The sequence below is a fragment of the Colossoma macropomum genome, unplaced genomic scaffold (genome assembly GCF_904425465.1).
Source record: "Colossoma macropomum unplaced genomic scaffold, Colossoma_macropomum, whole genome shotgun sequence".
In the NCBI taxonomy this organism is placed as follows: Eukaryota; Metazoa; Chordata; class Actinopteri; order Characiformes; family Serrasalmidae; genus Colossoma; species Colossoma macropomum.
The window spans coordinates 8,707,532-8,729,310 of NW_023494790.1; the positions used below are offsets into that span (position 1 = coordinate 8,707,532).

At 38.2% G+C, this 21,779-nt stretch overlaps 1 protein-coding gene across 1 annotated transcript in view; it reads right to left on the reverse strand.

Annotated features, from left to right (window-relative positions):
• Positions 1–21,779, reverse strand: part of jakmip3 (Janus kinase and microtubule interacting protein 3) — an 82,931-nt gene that overhangs the window by 41,536 nt on the left and 19,616 nt on the right. The window contains exons 3-4 of the mRNA XM_036572045.1: positions 9,170–9,412; positions 7,503–7,745 (exon numbers count right to left, since the gene is read on the reverse strand). Coding sequence (XP_036427938.1) covers positions 7,503–7,745; positions 9,170–9,412 — 486 coding nt within the window. The remainder of the gene's footprint in view (positions 1–7,502; positions 7,746–9,169; positions 9,413–21,779) is intronic.

A 21,779-nucleotide genomic window follows, 5' to 3' on the forward strand; every position in this document is an offset into this window, starting at 1 on the left:
ACTCCGACTCTGAGGAGACTGCTGAAGAGAACAGTTCTAATCGTCCATTAGGCGATTGCTTGTTGGTTTAGAATAAAAAGCGGCTATTTATTAAACCTAAAATCTGTTGTGTATATTTTAATGCAAGTGTAAGTCAGTTAGCTACTTCAGTTAACTTTGCTGTCAGCCCGTATGATCTACCCATATAAAATACGGTTTTGTCACAGTTTTGCTGCTATTCGTCATTATGACAGGGGAAATCTAGTAACACAGCTTTGCCCATAAACTCACTGCCTTAATGCTGTTGCGCTGAGATTAGTTTTACACTTTCGGTTGTTTTTCGGGCTTACTGGTCTAAACAGTAATCTGATCAGACTGAGGGTGGTGGAGTATGAAGCTCTTTTGTCACGCACACACTGTACACAGACAAAACAGATAACAGCTCACATTAATTACGAGCCATCAGAGAGATCATGGCATTACCGGAACAGAGTTTAAACAGCGCTGTGCTGTAATATTCAGATCATCGTTCGGTCTAACTGTAGAAAAAAAAAAAACTGTAAAATTACCCCGCCTGGATAATCATCTAGTTAAAAACTTATATGCAAAAATACATTTACTCATCCATCTCACCTTACAGATAATTCTACTTTTGGTTTGTCAGTTCATTACAGAACACAGCTTGGCTCTGCGCTCTCTCTCTCTCTCTTTCTGCCTTTCTCTCTCTCTCCCTCTCTCTGACCTTCTGTGTCTTTAACTGTGTGTGAGGCTGTTTAGGTGTTTGTCTTTATGAAACACAGTAAAATACATTTCTGATTCTGTATGAAGTAATTAGTATGATCAGCAGAGCAATATATCATATTAAAGAAAATCAAGGCTGGATGAATTGAGTTTATCAGTGAATTTACACAGTTTAGAGGCTGTGAATCCGATGTTCACTGTCTGTAGATGTTGAAACCTATAAGTTAATGTAAGTTGATGTTCAAAGAGCTGACGGGCAGTAGAGCTGTCACTAAAAAATACACTATTAACTTAGTAATGTACCCATAATCTGTGTTTTTTTTAAAGATCAAACCAAAAAATCGACTTAATTAACAGTAACAAACTCTGCACAACCTTTCAGGGATTCTAAACTGCTTTGTTGGAAACAGAGAAACTAGGAAGCCTAAATCTAACCAGGAAAAGCATGGAGTTTAACGTAAACCTTGTTCCTTACACAGTCCACATAAAAATATATAAACGTGTGTTAGTTCACTGTGATAAGTCTTCAGGATCTCATGTAAAATGTTTTGCTTTAGCAGAGTTAATACAGAAACTCAGTTATTCACCTAGTTTTCCAATAAACTACTTATGTACTCTTACTTTCTTCTAATTCCTAATTTCTTTTATTAATACTTTTACTTGTACTCAAGTAAATTGTCACTACAGTATCAGTACTTTTACTTCAGTGAGGGATTTTCAGTACTCTTCCCCCCTGTTAGTCAGTCATATTGAGCCAAAACTAACTAATATTCTAATCCATCAGTATGACACTTTACACACATACAATATACATACATTTGAAATGAATAATACACTCTAAATTTGGATATGTTCAATGTTTCTCATAAGGTTGAATGGGACTGGTCCAACTAGCATATCCAACCTAAGAAAGAACACATTTGTAGGCAAAGAATGGGTCAATTATGGAAAGTCTGAAAAATAACAACAGCCAGAGTACAGACTACATAAACTGCCTATAAACAAGCACAGGATTGCATGTCAATCCATTATGTCATTATTTAGGTTTATTTATTTATTTTTACCAATTGTTTAATTTTCCCTACTGTTAATTCTTAAGCCATTTAGTTCTGCAAATGTTGACAAAAAATTATACTCAGTCTTTCACAGCCTTTTTACAATGTAGCACTACTGTAAGCTGTTGCAACTGATTTGCAAACCTCAGAAAAATGAAGTATCAGCATTCACATGTATCATGTATTGTAAAAAGCCTTGAGGTATCATGATGTTATATTTTTGCCATATCAGCCCCCTACATAGTGGCCGATTTTGGCTGTGTTCTATCTATGATGCCATTATTATGGTAAACCAACAAAGAATTCTGTTCATTATCGAAGGTATCGAGGGGAAATGGTTTGGGAAAATGACCTGAATGACAAGTACAACAGTGGAAAGACTGCATTAGGTACTGGTCTGCTATATCTGTCCAATTGCTCTGAGGAAACTATATTACCCAACACAGCACAATGCTCAGCACAATCACAACTTCTCAGAGAAAGATCCAAACAAGCCAGTGAACAAGCTCATCTCTTTTTAAATCACTGCAGAACTGTTTGGAGCCCAACCCGATATAAATGAAATACTTTCACTGGAGTCAGCAATGCGCCAGAAGCAACCCTCACTCTGCATTTCCCTGTCGACGGCATCCGTTGCCTCGCAACCGGTTTGAACGTTCAGTGAATTCCTGCTTTTGCCATCTTGTGTCTTAGAATGCTTATTCACTTGGAATAGCAATGCAGTTATAGCCCCCACACCCCCCACCCCTGACTATTTATTTGCAGCAAGAGAATTAAGTTGATTGACGGACAGCCATTCTGCTCAGACTAAGGAAGGAGAAATCCCCTTATTCCGCCCAGTCTACATGTCTGTCTCCTTCAGTTAAAGCAACAAGATGCATTCTGTTCCTCCTCCCCTAACAAATCAAGTGTTGTTACGTTTGGCGTGAAGGCAATAAGAAGGAATAAGAAGGAATTGCTGTCTGTGTTAATCTGTCTCCCCAGCTCTGGGTGGCGCTGATGTCATGGACGGTGATGTCATCACCGGCACTGTCCAGCCAACTGCAGCTCAAGCTGGTGCGTAACATTCTCTCTCATCTGTCTTCATTTCTTCCCTTTTTCTCCTTTCCATTCTCTGCCTGGTCTTTCTTCCTTTCCCTTCTTCTGCTGTCCTTCCTTTCGTTTTCCCCCTTCGCTAATTATCCTTCACTGTGCACATCCTCACTGCTTCTTGAGAGGAGAGTTCACTTCCAATCTTGGTTGGGTGGTCTCAGCTTTTGAGAGGTAGTCACACACATACACAGTCCAACACCTTATTTTATAAGATCAGGACACAGGGTCTTATGTTCCATATTTATTTTGTATATAATCTTGTATTTTCATTTCTGTCGTTTTTAAAAGATTTTATTTTTCACATAATATGAAAATTCCATATTAATAAATACATAATAATAACATCCTATATGTATTCTATATGTAAGCAATATGTATCTTATATATTATATATATGTTAATACCTATATGTAATAATATGTTCCATATATATTCTATATATGTAAGTAACTATACATAACAAAAACGTGTCACATATGTATTATATATATGTAGTACTTACATGTAGTAACTTTGGCCTGAATAATTCACATACTAGATTATTTGTTCATTACATTGGTATTTCATTCATTCTGTATTTAATATTTGAAAACTTTGTATTTTTTGCCTCTGTCTGTCTGTCTGTCAATGGTCATCTGCAAAATTTGTTAAACTCAGCAAATAAACAGTAATTGTGCATTAACATGTGCAGAAATGTGTTCTCTGTAGTGGATGTGTTAACCTATTCTGATGTAGAAAATCAAAACATTTGACCAAGTGCACCCAAACTTTTGTATATGATTGTACTAGCCACATATATAACCACAATAATATATATATGTTTTATACATTGGTCTGAAATTTTCTAAATGAACTTTAAACCTAATGTAACCTCAACCTGAGGAACAAAAAATAAATGGCTTTCAGTTTTAAAAAATAAATTTTGTTTGTACAGTATGAACACATTTGTCCAGTAAACGTATAAAAACACCCACTTACACACACACGCAAACACTCCCACCTTCCAACACACCTACACATGCACTTCACCTTGGCATGCCATGCCGTCCTGCCTGACGAATGTGATAATGCGATTAGGAGCAGTAACCCCTGGGCCTGCTCTGCTGATATGCTAAATACAGAGTCATGCTGGAGAGAGGCCTGAAGATCAATAACTCTAACACAACAGCAGCAGCCCAGGACCTCCCACCTCATCCAGGCTTTCTGCACCACCAGCCCAACAGCCCAGCACACCAGCAGCATCCTCTGATTAATCCTGCTATCAATCTGCTGATCTCTCAGGTTTAGAGGAGGAACAGACTGGAAGGAGAGGATATGCATGTCAATAGATCTCATTATAGGTAAAGGAAAAAGATAAACATAGCCCTTCTTATCATGTTTGTCTCTCTGCTGTTAGGTTGCTGGTGGACGTTACATTTGGAGGCTCGTCTCTTTCTCTGTTTTTCTCAGTTTTGCGATAAATTTGATCATCCACTGCGCTCCATAGGGAGACCGTAAACAGCACTGCTTTGTGGCGTGCCTTTCGTACTGATAGTACAGCAATCAATCCGAGAGCACACAGCTCACAGGACTATGTTCACTCCCTCCTGCCAAAGCTGCTGGCACACGGCCAAGACAATGGATAGCGCAATAGAGGAGAAAACAGTTGCAGACTGAGCCAGAGGAGTTGACGAGTTTGCAGACATGACATCTCAATCAACAATATAACATGTGAAACGCGGCTGCTTGAGGGCAAAACTGCTGAAGAGAATAGTTCTAAACTCAAAAATAGCACACTCTGCTGTGGAATTCATCAGGAGGACCGAGTTCTCAGTTCAATTTTTTCTCACTGCTGCAGAGACTTGGTCTAAACATATAAGAATACTTTACAACAGAAATCAGTTGTTACTGAAGATTAATGGACAAGCTTAATAGAATTGGTGTTAACCTCTGCTACAGTGTAGCTCACCACTATGGCTGGACATAGGTGATATAACACATCTCTATTTAAAGCCCCCTAGTGGCCATTCCACCGATGGAATGGAAATCAAATCAGACATTTTTAATTAATAAAATCAAATAAAATATTTTTCTCTATTACTTTGTTATCAAATTATTAGTACACTGTTGGTGAGCTGTTGTCTGTGTTGAGCTGCTAGCAAGCAATGAGGGGTGAAAGAAAAGGGGTAGGAAGTAGCTTGTAAACACATTAAAAATATTTTTATAAATGCTGACTTGCTTGCTCACCTATGAAGACATATAGAAAATACAGTTCATTTTTGTTTTTGTAAATCATATTATAATATTTCCATTACACAAATGCACAGATGAGCCAAAACATTATAACGACACACAGATAGCAAGTAAATAGTCGGTTCTCATATTCGACGTGATAAATGCGGGAGAAATGGGCAGGAGTGAAGACCTGAGTGACCCTGACAGGGATCCTAATGGTTATGACTAGACAACTGTGTCAGAGCAACTTCAAAATGGCAAGATCTCTAAATTCCCCATATTTCAATCCGATCAAGCACCTGTGGGATGTGCTGGAACAAGAAGGCTATGGCAGCTCCACTTTGCGATTTACAGGACTTAAAAGATCTGTTCCTAATGGCTTGGTGCTGGATAACACAAGGGCACCTTTAGAGGTCTTGTGAAGTCCACGTTTTGATGGCACGGGAAGGACCAACAGCATTTAGGCATAATGTTTTGGCTCATTGATGTATGTTTGACCAGTCTTATCAAAGGAACAATGCATAGTGACCTAATTAACACTAAAGTTAATGTTGTCCGACCTAGAGCGAGTTAATGACTTAACCTGAAGTGGACAGCAATTCTTACAGTATAACATCTATGTCAGTGGATAACGAAAGCAAAAGAACAATTATGCTGAAAGTTAAAACAAAAAAAGAAGCCTGGGAGCATTTTCTTAAAATTAATGATGAAGTAGTCATATACAACATGTGCAAGTCTTTCCACAGAAGCATGACATTTTCTTTAACCACCAGAAAAAGAAAATATTCTATTGTTGACTCTGAAGCAGAAGAATGGTCAGTAAACATTAGTTTCACCTCCATGCTGGAGTTCTGATAAACCAAACCACTCCCTGAGGACACGCAGTTCACACTGATTTGTCAGAATGAGCTAATGTTGCCCCTACAAACATCACTAAAGTTCATGTTACATTACTAAAGATAGTGACTGGAGTATCCTAAGCCGTATACGTTTCTGTTAATTAGGAATATTAATCAGACTATTTCAAAAAACTACTAAACATACAGCAACACGTCTTGCCACAGCATTACATACACCGATCAGGCATAACATTATGACCACCATTTTATCAGGTACACTTACTATATAGGTGCACTTTGTAGTTCTACAGTTACAGACTGTAGTCCATCTGTTTCTCTGCATACTTTTCTAGCCCCCTTTTACCCTGTTCTTCAGTGGTCAGGACCCCCATGGACCCTCACAGAGCAGGTACTATTTGGGTGATGGATCATTCTCAGCACTGCAGTAACACTGACGTAGTGGTGGTGTGTTAATGTGTGTTGTGCTGGTACGAGTGGATCAGACACAGCAGTGCTGCTGGAGTTTTTAAACACCTCAGTGTCACTGCTGGACTGAGAATAGTCCACCAACCAAAAATATCCAGCCAACAGCATCTCGTGGGCAGCGTCCTGTGACCACCAATTAAGGACTAGAGGATGATTAGCTCATACTGTACAGCAAGAGATGAGCTATCGTCTTTGGCTTTACATCTACTGGGTGGACCAACAACGCAAGTTCGTCTAATAGAGTGGACAGTGAGAGGACACCGTGTTTAAAAACTCCAGCAGCACTGCTGTGTGGTCATAATGTTATGCCTGATCAGTGTACATAAGCTATATAAGTACAACAGGTTAATTAGTTTAAAATACAGCTCATTTTACAGCTCTTCACATTTACAGGCCACATTCACGAAGATTAATCAATTATTAGTGGATTCATTCACATGAATAATCGAATATCACAATATCTGTCTTTTGTGGGCCTAGTTTTAAGCATATACTGCAAGTTCTGCCTCTGGAGAACTATTTTACTGAAGACTTTAGTCTGTGCCCTAATGTAACACACTGTGTTCAGGTATTCAGATGCTTCTGACATATCTTGATTAGCTGGATTTGAATGTGTTAGATTAGGCCCGGAATTGAACTCTGCAGGAGCGCAGCTTTCAAGGAGATTGAAGGCTGGAGATAACTGGCCTAAAGACTCAGAGCCATAAAAAGCTTTTATCAGGATGAGGCTTTCCTGCAGCAAATTGCTTTAAATTTGGATCAATTTAGGAAATGACTGTGGATTGGGGTCAGATGAACTGATGTGTAGTATTGTGCAGTTCAAAAAGTGCCAAAAGTACTGGTTCATTAAAACTGTCATACCAACTGATAAGCTAAAGTCTGTAGCTATTAAAATGTTCTAAAAGCTTAAGTTGGTTTTCCAGAAACAGACTAAGCCTAGACTGCAATACATCTCATTTTAACCCCTTAAATTCCTAGATGTATTATATCTTAAGGCTTATTATTTAGCAATTACTTGGATAGCAGTGCTGTCTGAGTTATTTTTCAATTACAGTAGTTAGGAATGTAAGTCTGGTCATTCAATGTTAGCACGCACCAGTCTGCGGATCTCCCTCTCGCACTCTTTCTTGATGCGGCTGATCTCCTCCTGGTGGAGGTGGTAGACGCTCCGGATTTCCGCTGCTTTGATCTTGTCTGCCTGCACGGCCACATTCAGCGCTTCTTCCATCTGCCGCTTCACCCCCTTCAGCTCGGAGATCTCCTGCTGCAGCCGCGAACGCTCCAGCTCAAACCCCCGTCGCGCCTCCTCACGAGCCTCCGCCATCAGCGCCGATTTCACCTGCAGGACAACCAGTAAACAGCACGTCATTGCTATTTTTACTTTAATTAGGTCTGCGTTAGAATGACAAAGTACTTAGAAACTATTTCTTTTTCAGAAAGTTAAAATAACTTCTTAACATTTTTGACGCAGTGTTTCAGAGACACTTAACGTCCCTCTTTTTGTGTCGAGAAATCCTGGAGAAGCATTCGAACCAGAGTGCACTAAGGGAACTGTAAAGCACAAAGGTGGAAAAATCAAAATCTAGGACTGTCTTTCTTACAATGGTGGGAGTGAACTTGTGTTCACTGAGTGAGCTTACATGCACTTAACAATCCGATCATAATCAGATTCCTGTAGTTATCTGATTGTTCAAATGGTCATGTAAACAGCACACTTTGATATCTTAGATCAGAGTAAGGTCTAGAAATCTGATTAAGGAATCTGATAAAGAGACCTGGATTTTCGCTCAGTAATCAGATTTCTCAGTGCATGCAAACTCTTACTCTGATTTCTTTCGACTTTCTCAGTCTGCACATGTGCAAAAAACAGATTGCGGTACCGGAAATAAGCAAGCAACGTTGTCACAAGATGGCAACAAAACACTTTTGAAGCGACACTAAAACCAACTACATTCTTGACAAAATAAAGAGTTTAAATATTCTTTATTTTCTAGATGATGTATGTCCATATTCAACAAAAGCGGTGTGACATTATTCCTAAAAAAAAAGCTGCGGCATGAAGTTTGAGTTTTACATTACATTTACATCACGTCTTATTCTGTGAGTTTATTGGCCGGCTGCAAAGCAGAAATCCGATTACTGCCTGACTCATGTAGACCTGGAGTTTCCCCATTATCTGATTACTCAAGTGCATGTAAAAACGTTGATCGGATTACTGACAAAATCAGATTTTCTGCAGTTATCGGATTATTAACTGTATGTAAATGCGCTCACTGATGTGATCATGATCTCAGAAATGTGTACAAAGGCATTTTGGATGCAAACCTGCAGAAAACTGAGAAGAAACTGCTCTAATGACAACAATCTGAAACACACCAAACGCTTTTTGAAAGAACACTTTGCCGAAAGGAAAACTATAGTTTTGGAACTGTCGGTTTTAAATAAATGCTACTTGGTTTGATGTTTTGTTTCCAACACCATAAAAATACATTTGTAGGTACTGCATAAATGTCCAAATACTTATTGGAGCCGCTGTACATCAGAACAAAGTCGAGGAAGATTTCTGACTTTTCCATGTTAATAAGGGCAGCCCTAATGCACTAACTGGGCACATAAGAACAGTGAAAAAATGGAATGGCTCAGTGCAGGAATACAGTAAAAACAGCTCCAAGGGCTTTTCTAATTATAGACAAATTTCCCGTTTATAATTGCCTGATTAGGGAACACACGACCTTTCCAGCAAACCTTCGACCTGTTCTTCACCTTGTCTGTAGAGCCATCTCGGAGTGCGTTAACGAGGGCCTGCAGCCTTTGGATCTCGCCATCTTTGATCTTAATGACTCGCAGCAGCTCAGACTCATGCTGCCGCAGCAGCGTCTCCCGGACGCCGTGCAGCTCCCGCACTTTCTCCTCGTGCAGCTTGGCCTTCAGCTCCGTCACCACCACCGCAGACTTGTGCTGCTCATGACGGACCTCATGTGTCTTCTCCCTCTCCAGCTTACTAACCTGGAGGAGCAGAGGAGACAGAGAAGGCAGAGGAGAAAAAAGATTAAATATATAAGAGCAGATTATAAAATGATTGGTAAAAGAGCCCTCTGTGGAAATGCTCAGTGAATGACTGATTCATTGTGACATATTTCTTGGCACTAGATTGTTTTTCTGGTTTTGTTTAAAGAAAGAGACCAGGGGCTAATTCAGTCTTGAGGGGAGTATTCACCCTGCCCTAACACACCTGAGTTCATGTGTCAAGTTAATTATCATGTCATTATCATATCACTAAATAAGCAGGGGTCAGAGGAAACTCAGCATTGTGCAGTGCTCTGGATTAAGATAATTTGCATACATTGTCTATTGTCAAACCTGGTCCTGGAGTATCCCCTGGCCTGTACACACTTGATCCAACTAAGCAGTTAAATAGCAAGCGCTTCCTGAGTTGAAGTGGGTGTTTTAGAGCAGGAAAACACAAAAATGTGCAGGACAGGGGGTACGTCTGGACCAGAGTGGAGAACCAGTGGTCTAAGAGTAGCAAGTCAAAGTGATTGGACTGAAATTAGAGACTACAACACAGTCCTTCTACTCCTGTCCTCTAAAAGACTTTCTACTTGTTTTTCTTTTTTTTAATCACACATTTTTTACAAAGCAAATAAGTGTGAAGGTTTATTTGTGAAGGATTTTTTCCATAAATACCCCTTGCCAGTGAAATCCCTCTGTTGCTATAAACTAAATCATTGTTTTGTTTGATAATGGATAGCAATGGCATGTTATTCCCTCTGTTTGGTAGTCATCATTTGTGGTCATGTTAGCTACTACCTGGCCTTGACTTACTACTACTAGCCTAGGTGGCTGAAAATCTCAATTTTTGTCAGATTCAACAGAAGAAAGGAAATGGTGGATATTCCTCAAGGACAAATTAAACTCAATATGATAAACAGAAAATAATACTAGTATGGGGTAGGTGATATGGCAAAAACAATATCACTATACTTTTACACAACATATTTTCAAAATAGAGTATGCATTATGATATTCTGTTTGAGGTTTGTAGTGTCACATTTAAAAAAATGCTATGAGTACAATGACTTTTGTTCAACATTTTACATTCTGTGCTACAGTAAATCCAGTTAAACAGGCTTAAGTAGGCACTATTTGCAATCAAACATGCAGCTGGTCAGTGCTCGTATGAGGGCTAAATGATTAATCGTGCAAGTGAAACTGCAATTGGAAAGAGTACAATTTTCAAATTGCAAGATCTGCAATTTTAATTATATCCTACATTATTCAGAATTGTCCAAACAATGTTTAAGTGGGGAAATTTAATATAATGCCACAAATGACATAATGACATAAAGTTTGAACTGGCATTCTGATATTCAGCATATATGTGCTGGTATTTTTGTCAAAAAAGGCCTAAAGCTTAATTACTGAAAATAATGACATTTGACTTACAATTGCAATATCGGTTAGAAAAATTGCAATTAGATATTTTTCACAAATAGTTCAGCCCCAGTCAGTACTGATGCCATCCATACTATCAGAAAAGCGTGGCATAATTTCTCTTGACACGATAAAATACTGTCACATTACTCACCCCCAATATGGTCTCATTATATTTTTCAATAAGAAAAAGCTCAAAAGTTACTAACTTTGTGCATGAAGGTTTTCCATAATTGTGCCATGATGGAGGCTATAGCCAGTGAATGCTCTTTTAACTGCCCTTGATATAAAGAGCCTCACTTGCAAATGCAATCTTACAAATTAAATCCACAAAAATTATTCACGTCAACTGTAGAAGGCTGGCGTTTGTAATAAATGTGTTTACTATACTAGAGGATTATTACTTTGGCCTTACAAGCATTATGACCTGTACACAGTCAGTACCATCACAGACAAACTACACATAGATTTTGTTAGTATTTTGTGTCCCTTGACTCCAAACTCAAACAGTCATTTTTGGCCTGATGTTTCCAAATGTTTGCACAAATGCTGCTGCACTACATCTGGAGGTTTCCAGTCATTATTTAACCTGCAGAGGACGTTCAGCCTGGACTATTAATAGAATGTTAGTGTTTCAGGACACAACCCTGTTACACAGTATTCAGGGTCACATTAGAGCGTTTCCTGTGCTTACATATACTGACATGAACCATAGAGGACTCCAACACCACACACACAAAAACACACATACAGACACAAAATGCTGTAACAGAGAAATTACTATACATATTATCCTGCAAGAGAAAACCAGGCAAATGACTCACACACCACTGAAAGTCATAGCACCCTCAGGCTAAGTCTCTACTGTCTGTAGTAAAAATAACCCAAAACAAACTGTGACGAAATTATTTGTCTACCTACTTAGGCCATCATTACGAACACAGAACTGCAGCTATGAATAGCAGTGAGTTGCTATTCCTTATGTGACCTGGTTTATTCTGGTTGAATAACCTGTGGGACTAGGCCACTGTTCCAGTGTAAACATTTGGAAAAACAGATTCAAAATCTAGTGCATCATAGTGGATAAAGAAGATATCAGTACTGCATCAATAATACAGCCTAAAAGCTTTAGTTTGATATCGATTTATTGACCAATATTTAGTGTCACAATGATGCTGCATTAATTAGCCTGTGTTCTGGTAGAATGGGTATAATTGTGTCTCATTACTAAGACTTTTATGGTGGTTTGCATTTATATAAAGTATTTTGAGCCTGTAAATGTAATCAGTTACCGTCCATATTCGCAGTTAAATATCACTGATCCTAAATATCAACACTTGCAGATATATTACATATTAATAATTGGTTCAGAATTGTCACATTAGTATATCCATAGCGACTTTTTTCCTTAGAGCCCTAAGCCGTTCCTGGGCATGTTCTGTCACCTTCACATGTAAGTTCACAACAGATCCATCTCTGACTGTAATATCTAAGTATTGCAGTCTATGGAACCTGCAGCAACTAATCAACTTACAGCACTTTGCAAAAGTTAGAGATCAGCCTACTATTTAATTTCCAGGCTGTGACTCCTCATGAGTATACATGACCTTGTAGACCACCAAAACTATCAGATAAACAGCTTTCATCTTTAGGAGAAATTCAAGATCAACTCTTTCTTCAGATTTGAAAAAAAACCCACAGGTGTTTCTGTTCATCCATCCATACACACTAAATACTGAAAAAAAAAAAGATATTATACTTGCTGTTGAGGCTTCTGTGTAAGCCTTACCAGCCAAATATACGGTGTCATGTTCCGTTAAATATATTGTGCTTACTGACCATTCTGACTGGAAATGAAAGCTCTGTATGTGAATATGGACAAGACAAAGAAGATCGTTGTTGACTTCAGGAGAGCACAGAGCGACCACTCTCTGCTCACCATCAACTCCCCTGTGAAGATCATGCCTAGTTACTGCCTAGTTTGGGAACTGCACTGCCTCCAACCTTAACTCCCACAGACTGAACTGACGGACACCCACACAGACACACACACAAATATACATAACAATATGACACCATTCCACTCAGAAATTCCAGAATATGTCTGTGACACCATATTTAAATATACATATTGCATTTCACACTGAAATACATTTTTGCAGATTTTATTTCTTTAACAATATCGGCTGGTAGAATACTTCATCAACCAAATACTGTATTCCGTTGCTGTTGTTCTGGTTGCTACCTCAGTGACTGCTATGCTGATATATGCTAGGCTAACTGCTAATATGTCATAGTATGTTACACCCTGCTTTGCACAATCTACATACTCTCAGTACCATGTACTGCCTGAGTTCTGTTTACTGTAAGTCTTCTGTATTTATTGCACTGCATTGTCTGCACCGTGTATATTGTATTGTCTTGCACTTGTGTTCCTGTGTTGGTACTGGAGGAATGTTGTTTTGTTTCACATTTAATGATGAAATCTCTTGAAACACAATATATACAAATGCCAAAATGTTTTGGAAGATCTGGGAACTTCAGAAAACATTGTGTATGTTTTAGTATAGTACTCACATATGTGCTTTTTTTCAAAGACTGGATCACTGATCGTAAATCAGTGTGGTTCTGATTTTGCCCATGAGTACGGCCAGCACAAGAGTAAATAAAATCACAAAAAGAAGAAAGAAATGAACTAGACACAGTGGCCTGAAGGTCTGATGCTTATTATAGGTCGAAGCCAGCGTGTGTGTGTGCATGTAGCCAGATGGAGTCAGCAGCCCTGTGGTAAAATAAAATAGTTGGGCAAAACTCAAATTTGACTATGGACCAAAACAGGCCAGACGGTCATCGAACAGCCTCCACGTCCACATGGGATGTATAAATCCCGGAGCACCCGCAGACCCACTGTGTGTGTGTTTAATGTAGCTGGAAAGACTCTGTGGGGTCTGCATGATTTGTAGCTGAGTAAGGCACTGGTGCTGTCCAGAGAGATTGCAGTGCTGGAGGCTAAGCTATCCAACAGGCCTCCAGTGACAACCCAGTCATCCATCACATTAATTAAGGTCATGAGGGAAAGCACACACACTCAGTGACCATGGCTGGATATGGGCTCAAAAACAGGACAGTTACTGTTTGGAAACACTGGCCACTTAGAAGCCCCTCTTTTTAAGCTCCACCTTAGAGTGCAGTAAGAGAGAGTAGCCCATCTGCTGATGAACAGTTAACGGTCATGCTCTAGCCCATCATCAATGGTCAATGTCTGACCACAGAGGTGCGTTTGGCTGGATATTTTTGGACATTGGACCACTCTCAACCTAGCAGTGACACCGCTGTGCTTCATACATTCACACCAGTGCCATATGCGCTACCATGGGACTGCCAAGTCAGCATCACTGCTGTAACGGTCCACCACCCAAATAATGTCTGGTGAACTGCAGTCCTTTGGTCAGAAACTGACCAATGATGAACAGGGTACTGGTGAACTGAAAAAAGTCCATGACAACAGCAATAGGTAGGCTAAAGTCCATTACTATTCACCAATATAGTGGACCTACAAGGTAGGTGGAGCTCATAAAATGGCCAGTGAGTGAAAGTGCAATGTAGGATTTTCTAATAAAGTGGACAGTGAATGTATAATCAATGAACATCACGTCTCATATTACACTTAGTGTGAGATACAGCCTGTGCACTCTCAGCATGTAAAATGAACTAGGCAGTGGTAGGCCAGTATAGTCTCTGAAGCAGAGCTTTGATGTAAGGAAGTAAGAGAAACAATAGCGGAAGAAGAGATGAAAAACCTCTCAGATCAGAGAAGCAGCAAGCACGGCAGATCCGTTCTGACCAAGAAGAGGGTCTGAAAAATGGGTCGAATGACTTGTGATAGGCCAGTTATGTAGATGAAAACAAAGAGGGCGAGAGAAACAAAGATGACGCTTCACACTGAAACTAATACCCAGCTGACATGATTTGACTCTGTATGTTGTTACCACCCCCAGTGTTTAACCCTTAAAAGTCACAGTTAACAGTGGGGAACTGTGAGGGAATTCTAAGCCTAATATTTCCTTTAAAACAACAAAATACATGTATGTAATTTGTAGTTTTACATGTATCATGTTGGTTGTATTAAAACTCAAGTATTGCAGTAATAACCATATTTAATTGTTATATTTTGGTGGGAATCAAAAGGTTTAAATTCTTGAAATTGCCAATGAAAATGATCCAATAGGGAGTTTTTTCCTCTGTGGCATCTAGGTAGATACAGCCAAGTGAGCGTGCCCAGCGGTTAGGACTTTAGCAACTAAACTGCAGTCCTATTTTGTCAGATTAAATACCAAGATAATTACAAAGTGACAGGAGAATCAGCCTATTGTATTTTCCAACAAGTGCAACCAATTTTGTGAGAAAGATTCCGGAAGTCCTAGATACGTCACTGACTGCGAGTAAGAAAGGTAGATTGACCAACGTGTTTTAGTCAGATGTTAGAATTGGAAAATAGCTGTAACTCTATGTCAGAACTTTCTGTCTTTTAGAAGCTTTAAATATCTGTGTTTAATCTTGAATGGCCACAAAGTGTGCATGTGAATCACCATTAGCGTAGCGCTAACATACTACCAGAACTGCACAGAGGTGCTAGCAGAGATTTGCATTATCACAGGGGTGCTTTTTTTTACATTCGTTGCTCAAACTGAAGGCCTAGCTAAGCTACGATAACAAAATCATAGTGCAATTATTTCTCAATCACAGCTCACTGAAACAAACTGATAATTTCTGTTGAAATTCTAACCTTTCAAACAAAAACATTTCTATTTGTGGGCAGAAGAGGAAACATTTTATTAGGATTTTAGTTGCTGTTGTGCATAGTCTTGTTTGGCAAAAAAAAATATTATTCTTTATTTTTTTTGCCATTTTTTTGGAATTTCTTGACAGGACAAAATATGCAAACTATTACCTGTTGATACAGAATGTGAAATTAATGAAAAAGCTATTGATTATGTAACTTACCACATAAATATGTAAGTTTGGGTGTTCCTGCCACTTTTAGCTCCCAGCAATTTTTAGCGTAACACATAGAAAATTGTTTACTAATGTCACTTCACATTTTCACAAAATTTTTCATTGAAAATTCACTGTAGTTTATGACATTTTATTTTTTTTTCCAAAGCCAAACAAACCTTTCAATGAACACCAATCCAAACAACTCAATGACAAAATCTAAAATAGGTGTCAATGAATTTACAGAACAGCAAATCATCTTTTCATATTAAAAATATTCTGCAAATATTTACCACACAGTTTGTAACTACATATTCATGTTGAATCCAAAACTTTTAGAAGTTATCTGCCCAAGTAAATGTAATAGGTCATGATGTTCGCCATTTTTACTTAAAACTGTAGGCAAAACTGCCCGCAGTTGCAGAAACACCCAATTACACTAGGATAGTATAGCAAACTAAAGCAGTAATGCTTGACCGCTAAGGGTTAAGAATGGTCCCTCTATCCTGCAAAGATGATACACTGCAACACTGTCAAAACTACATGCCTACAGAGAGCCTCGATCACCCTTAAGTCATAAAAACAGCGCATCCACAGCCACGAGCTAAGGCTGGAGTCATGCCGAGGGCGGCACGCGCCCCATTTATCGCTGCCATACATGTCCAGCATTGTTCATTCAAGCTTAACGACAGCAGAGGCATCTCCAGCGTCTCCTGCTACTGTCAATCTTAGCGTAGCACAAAACAACAGCTCTGCTCAGCCCGGCTGCCTGGTTTGATAGCACATCTGTAGGATTGACTGCAGCATTGTGCATGTGGGCTTCTTTTCTGCTGTAGCTTATTATTTCATGGTTTTCATGGTTTAGGTAGGTGGAAGTGTAACTGACTCATAACTCACTAGCGCTGCACAGACCTCTGGATCTGTAGCTAAAGGCAGTGTTGCTTTTCAAGGATTATTAGAGTAGAAGTCCTCTGTTATAGCAGCAGCTTGACTGCATTTGGGAAAAAATCAGCAAAGAAACAGTGCCTGCATATTAATGTAGACTTGGTTTGAGAGAACTTTTAGAGGGCAGTCTGCTGGTACAAAGGACACTGACATTGTATCTGTCTCAGACACATTTTGCATTCATATTAACTAGAGGTGTAACACACAAATGTCACGAAAGCATGTTTTGTGGTCTTGGCAACACAATATGATACATTTTTGATAAAGAAGTAAAAAGTAAATGATATATATATATATATATATATATATATATATATTTTAAATTTTGTTTGGTCTAAATTCAATTATCCAAACAAGACCACAGCATGTGATGAAAGAATGAACATAAATAACTAAATTAGTAACTCTTGACTGTTAAGAATGGTCACTCAGTCCTCTAAAACACTAAAACACTGGTGAAACATTGTCAAAACTACACGCCTGCCAACACATACTACAGAATGCCTGTCACTCTTAAGTCTTAGGCCAGAAACATACTGTTCACAAGTAACAAATGCAGACATTTCGAGCTGTGCGGACACAGTTTCATGTGTCGTTGTGTTCTAAAATGTGTCACGACACAATTTGCTCTCATGTACTTGCATGAGTACGTTTCTGGCCTTAGACTGACTTTACACTGTAAAACTTTCATGCAACAAGCTGCATGTTGTGGGTTGCATGCAACATAATTTCCATGCAACTTAATAGAACACTCAGTTACTCCACTAGATGGACAAATTATCAGTTCATACTAGGTGTGATTTACATATTTACAGCATTATTTTATCAGGCACACATTCTCTACACCACTCATCATCACCAAGTCATTTTCTTAGAAGACTGGCTTCAGGTACAGTGTTAGGTTTTCTCTCAGTTTTTTGGTTGTCCATTTAAGATTTTTATTTATTTATTTATTTATTTATTTTATAAACAAGAGGAAACATTCCAATTTACACTTGTAGTACTTATATTTACACTACTAAAATCAACAAATGTTGCCCAAAGTGCTGTACATAAGAAGCAGATAAACTAAGAATATAAGCATAGTAAAGGAAATAGAGAAATAAAAATAAAACAGATAAAAAAGGACAAATTGGGCAATATGAGATGAAATCAACATGAAATGAGTGTAAACTAATACAAAAGCATAATGAACAAATAGAGAAACAAAGAGTAAAACCAATAACAAAATGGAGTAATAAAATAATAAGAAGATGAAATCAGCACAGAAGAAACAACATGCCGTTGATAACATGCCGACAAAAAGTGTCTGAAAGTTCTGAATCACTTGTCATATTAATAATTTCTATTATTTTATTCAATTTTTACTTTTACAGTGCAGTTTGAAAACCTATAAACTAGACACTAGAAGGTATTTTAAGATGTGTTATTTAACATCTCAAGTTTTGGGGACACTAAAATGTTGTTAAATGATAAATAATATACTTAACTATAGTCATTTCTTGATAAGTTACAGTATCTGTTAGAGATTTGATCAACAACTTTCCAATAAAAGGCCCTCTGGATGTTAACTTTATTAAAACTTTCACTATTCACACTGTTACACACACAGCTTCCTCAGGAATCATTAACAGCTCTGTTCATCATTCCGTACACACCTAACGTCTCTTCTTTTTTCACGGCTTATGAGTAATTGTTGAAATCTGTGAAGTTGGAGAGTAGCAGCTTCATAATAGTATAATTTCATACATTTGTCTGCAATGTTTTGCACAGCTGTCTTTGATATCATCTATACTTAAATAGTAAGCAAGTGAAACAGTGCTTGACTTTCAATAAATATATGCGAACACATAAAATGAAGCCATAAAGTGCACTGATTATTCTGCACACAGACGACTAATAACCACCAACACTTCCATGAACACACAGCACCAGTCAAGATCCTGTCAGCCCCTGTCAGTAATCAACAAAATGATTTTAAAAGCTAAAAGATAGGGCAGAGCCCTGAGCTACCAGATCTGGGCAATAATTGGCTCATATCCAGGTGTCCTGCAGAAGGGTAAATGCATTGGAATAAAGTCCCTCAATTACTGCAACACGTGCAGCTTCAGCGCATTATTCCAGATAATTTACCCTTCACTTGAAAACCAGCGAGGTCCACAGCATCACCTAATCCTTAAACCAAAGAGAGAGCAGGAAAACTCAGGGACTAAATATAACTAAGGACAACAAGGAGACTTTGTAATAGACAAGTGGTAACTTCACCCTGGCCTATTACAAGGAGGAATATTACTCATTTGAATAAGACAGAAGTAGGGCACACATATACATAGTGTACAGTATTACACAGATCTACAAAGTAGGGCCCAGTGGGAAGATGATATCAGCTAATATTAATAATGGAATTTTTAAAATTCGATTTAATTAAAATGTCTTTATAATTATATTGTTGAGCTGAAATGTGTCATTTTAGAGAAACATACTGAGTTAGATTTGTTCACAGCAGTGGTGATGGGAACCAGACATCCTAAGCATCTAAGCATTTAAGCATCTAGAAAGCTAATATGTGAAATGGTTACAAATGCACTGCCTGATGCCTGAGACACTGAGTGCGTTTACATGCACTTAATAATCCGATAACTGCAGAAAATCTGATTTTGTCAGTAATCTGATCAACACGTTTACATGCACTTGAGTAATCAGATAATGGGGAAACTCTGGGTCTACATGAGTTAATCAGAAATCAGATTTTGCAACCAGCCAATAAACTCACAGAATTAGACATGACGTAAACGTAACGTAAGACTCAAATTTCATGCCGCTGCTTTTTTTTAAAACATTGCGCCACTTTACTTGAAAATATGAACGTACATAATTAAAAAAATGAAGAATATTTAAAACCTTTATTTCGTGTTTGGTTTCAGCACCGCTCCAAAAGTGTTTTGCTGCTCGCTTATTTCCGGTACCGCCGTCTGTTCTCGCACATGCACGGACTGAGAAATCGGAAAGAAATCAGAGTAAGAGTTCACATGCACTGAGAAATCTGATTACTGAGCTAAAATCCAGCTCTCTTTATCAGATTTCTTAATCAGATTTTAAGATCGGAGTATGGTGTTTACACGATCATTTGAACAATTGGATAACTGCAGAAATCCTATTATGACCAGATTATTGAGTGCATGTAAACGCACTTATTGTTTTATGATAGTTTTGAGAGGTTTTGGCCTCAAAAGAAATCTTTGCAAATCCAGTCATGTTGGAGAAGTACTTACAAAATAAGTACTTACAAAACACTCCACAAATAAAACTTCAACCAAGCAAATTGTGTCATGACATATTTTAGAACACAACAACACATGAAACTGTGTCCGCATTGCTCGAAATGTCTGCATTTGTTACCATCATCATCATTACTGTTTTATCATCAACATCATATAAATAAAAAAACTCAAAAGACAGGTTTAGGTTCACTGGTCTTTTTAAATAGTAAATAAAATGACTATATTTGTGTTATAGACATTACAACTCCTGCCTGGTTCCTATCACCACCACTGTAAAGAAAAATCTTGGTCACTAAGTTTCTTTACAATGTATCATTTCACATCAAATCACACTGAATGACTTTAATGTTTACATCTCAATGACTGAATACTACAAAAAATGTTGAGAAATTGGTGGAATTGCCATTTAAGGTGCTGCAGATTTATTGGTATTGAAAATCTCAGATAAAGCACAGATACTAGATAGTTTGTTCTACACTGTAATGAACAGACACCTTTGATGCAAAGACAACATCTCATTTGATACAGACTGCTTATGTGACACATTTACCACCTGCTCACATTTATCACAGTAAAACAGACTGAACTGCTAAATCACTATTGTGCAAATCACAATAACGTGTAATGTACCCCAGTCTAGGATAGACCCACACACACACACACACACACACACACAAAAAAAACTTTTTATGAAATGAGATGCAACACAATTTCATTGACAACAAATCTTCTTGACTTGCCTCCACATAAGAGCTAATTTACACAAAACAACAAAATCACTAAGAATTCTACAAAGCTTTGACCACCAATGGCATCAAGTTTAAATTATTTAACACTTTGCAAGTTTCTGTGGTTTAAGAAATGTGACAGTTGACAATCATGTCAGTCAGTGAAGCGTTGTTAACCTAAAGCTGTTGGATTTTATTTTACGACCATTTTAAATTATATCAGCGAATATGTTTAGCTCCATAGAACTGATATCACTGACAAAATATTCACATCTGACAGGCCCTGCAATACAGTAGACCTATGGACCTTACAGACTATACTATACAGTAATCTATAAAATAATGTAATGCAGGAATACTCATAACAGATAACTCTGGATAGTAATCAATTTCATATGTAATAACGTCCATTCGATTCCATTGCATTTTCAAGTAATGGAGAACTTGTCCTAATGAGAACTGCTCTGATGGGACATCAGTATCATGGAGCTGTTGGTGGAGTGTCCGGCCTCATATTGATCAACATGTTTTTCATGTTCACTCATGCTGAACACGGCTGCCGAGCTCTATCTGCAGAAATCAATGCTGATCAGCTACTGCAGTCTGCACACAAACATCCAGGATAAAGATATTCACTATTACACACATACACTCACATACACACACACACACACACACACTACAGGCGTGCATAACAGGATCCCATCAACGAGCTGGAAACAGCAATAAAGTTGAGTGATGAAGAAATAGAGGTGTTAATAAATCAAGTTCTTTCCCATTAAAGCATTCTACAGGGGTGTTATTTCACTCCGGTTCTGAAAATAGAGTTTGTGAAATAACACAGATTGCATGTGCATATTGCATATTTTGCACTGCGACTTCTCACACCACATACAGGGTCACGAGAGTTTAAACTGTGTTATTCTGAGAGTTGGGTAGTAACGGAATACATGTAACAGTAATCAGATGAAAGGTACATTATAAAAATGT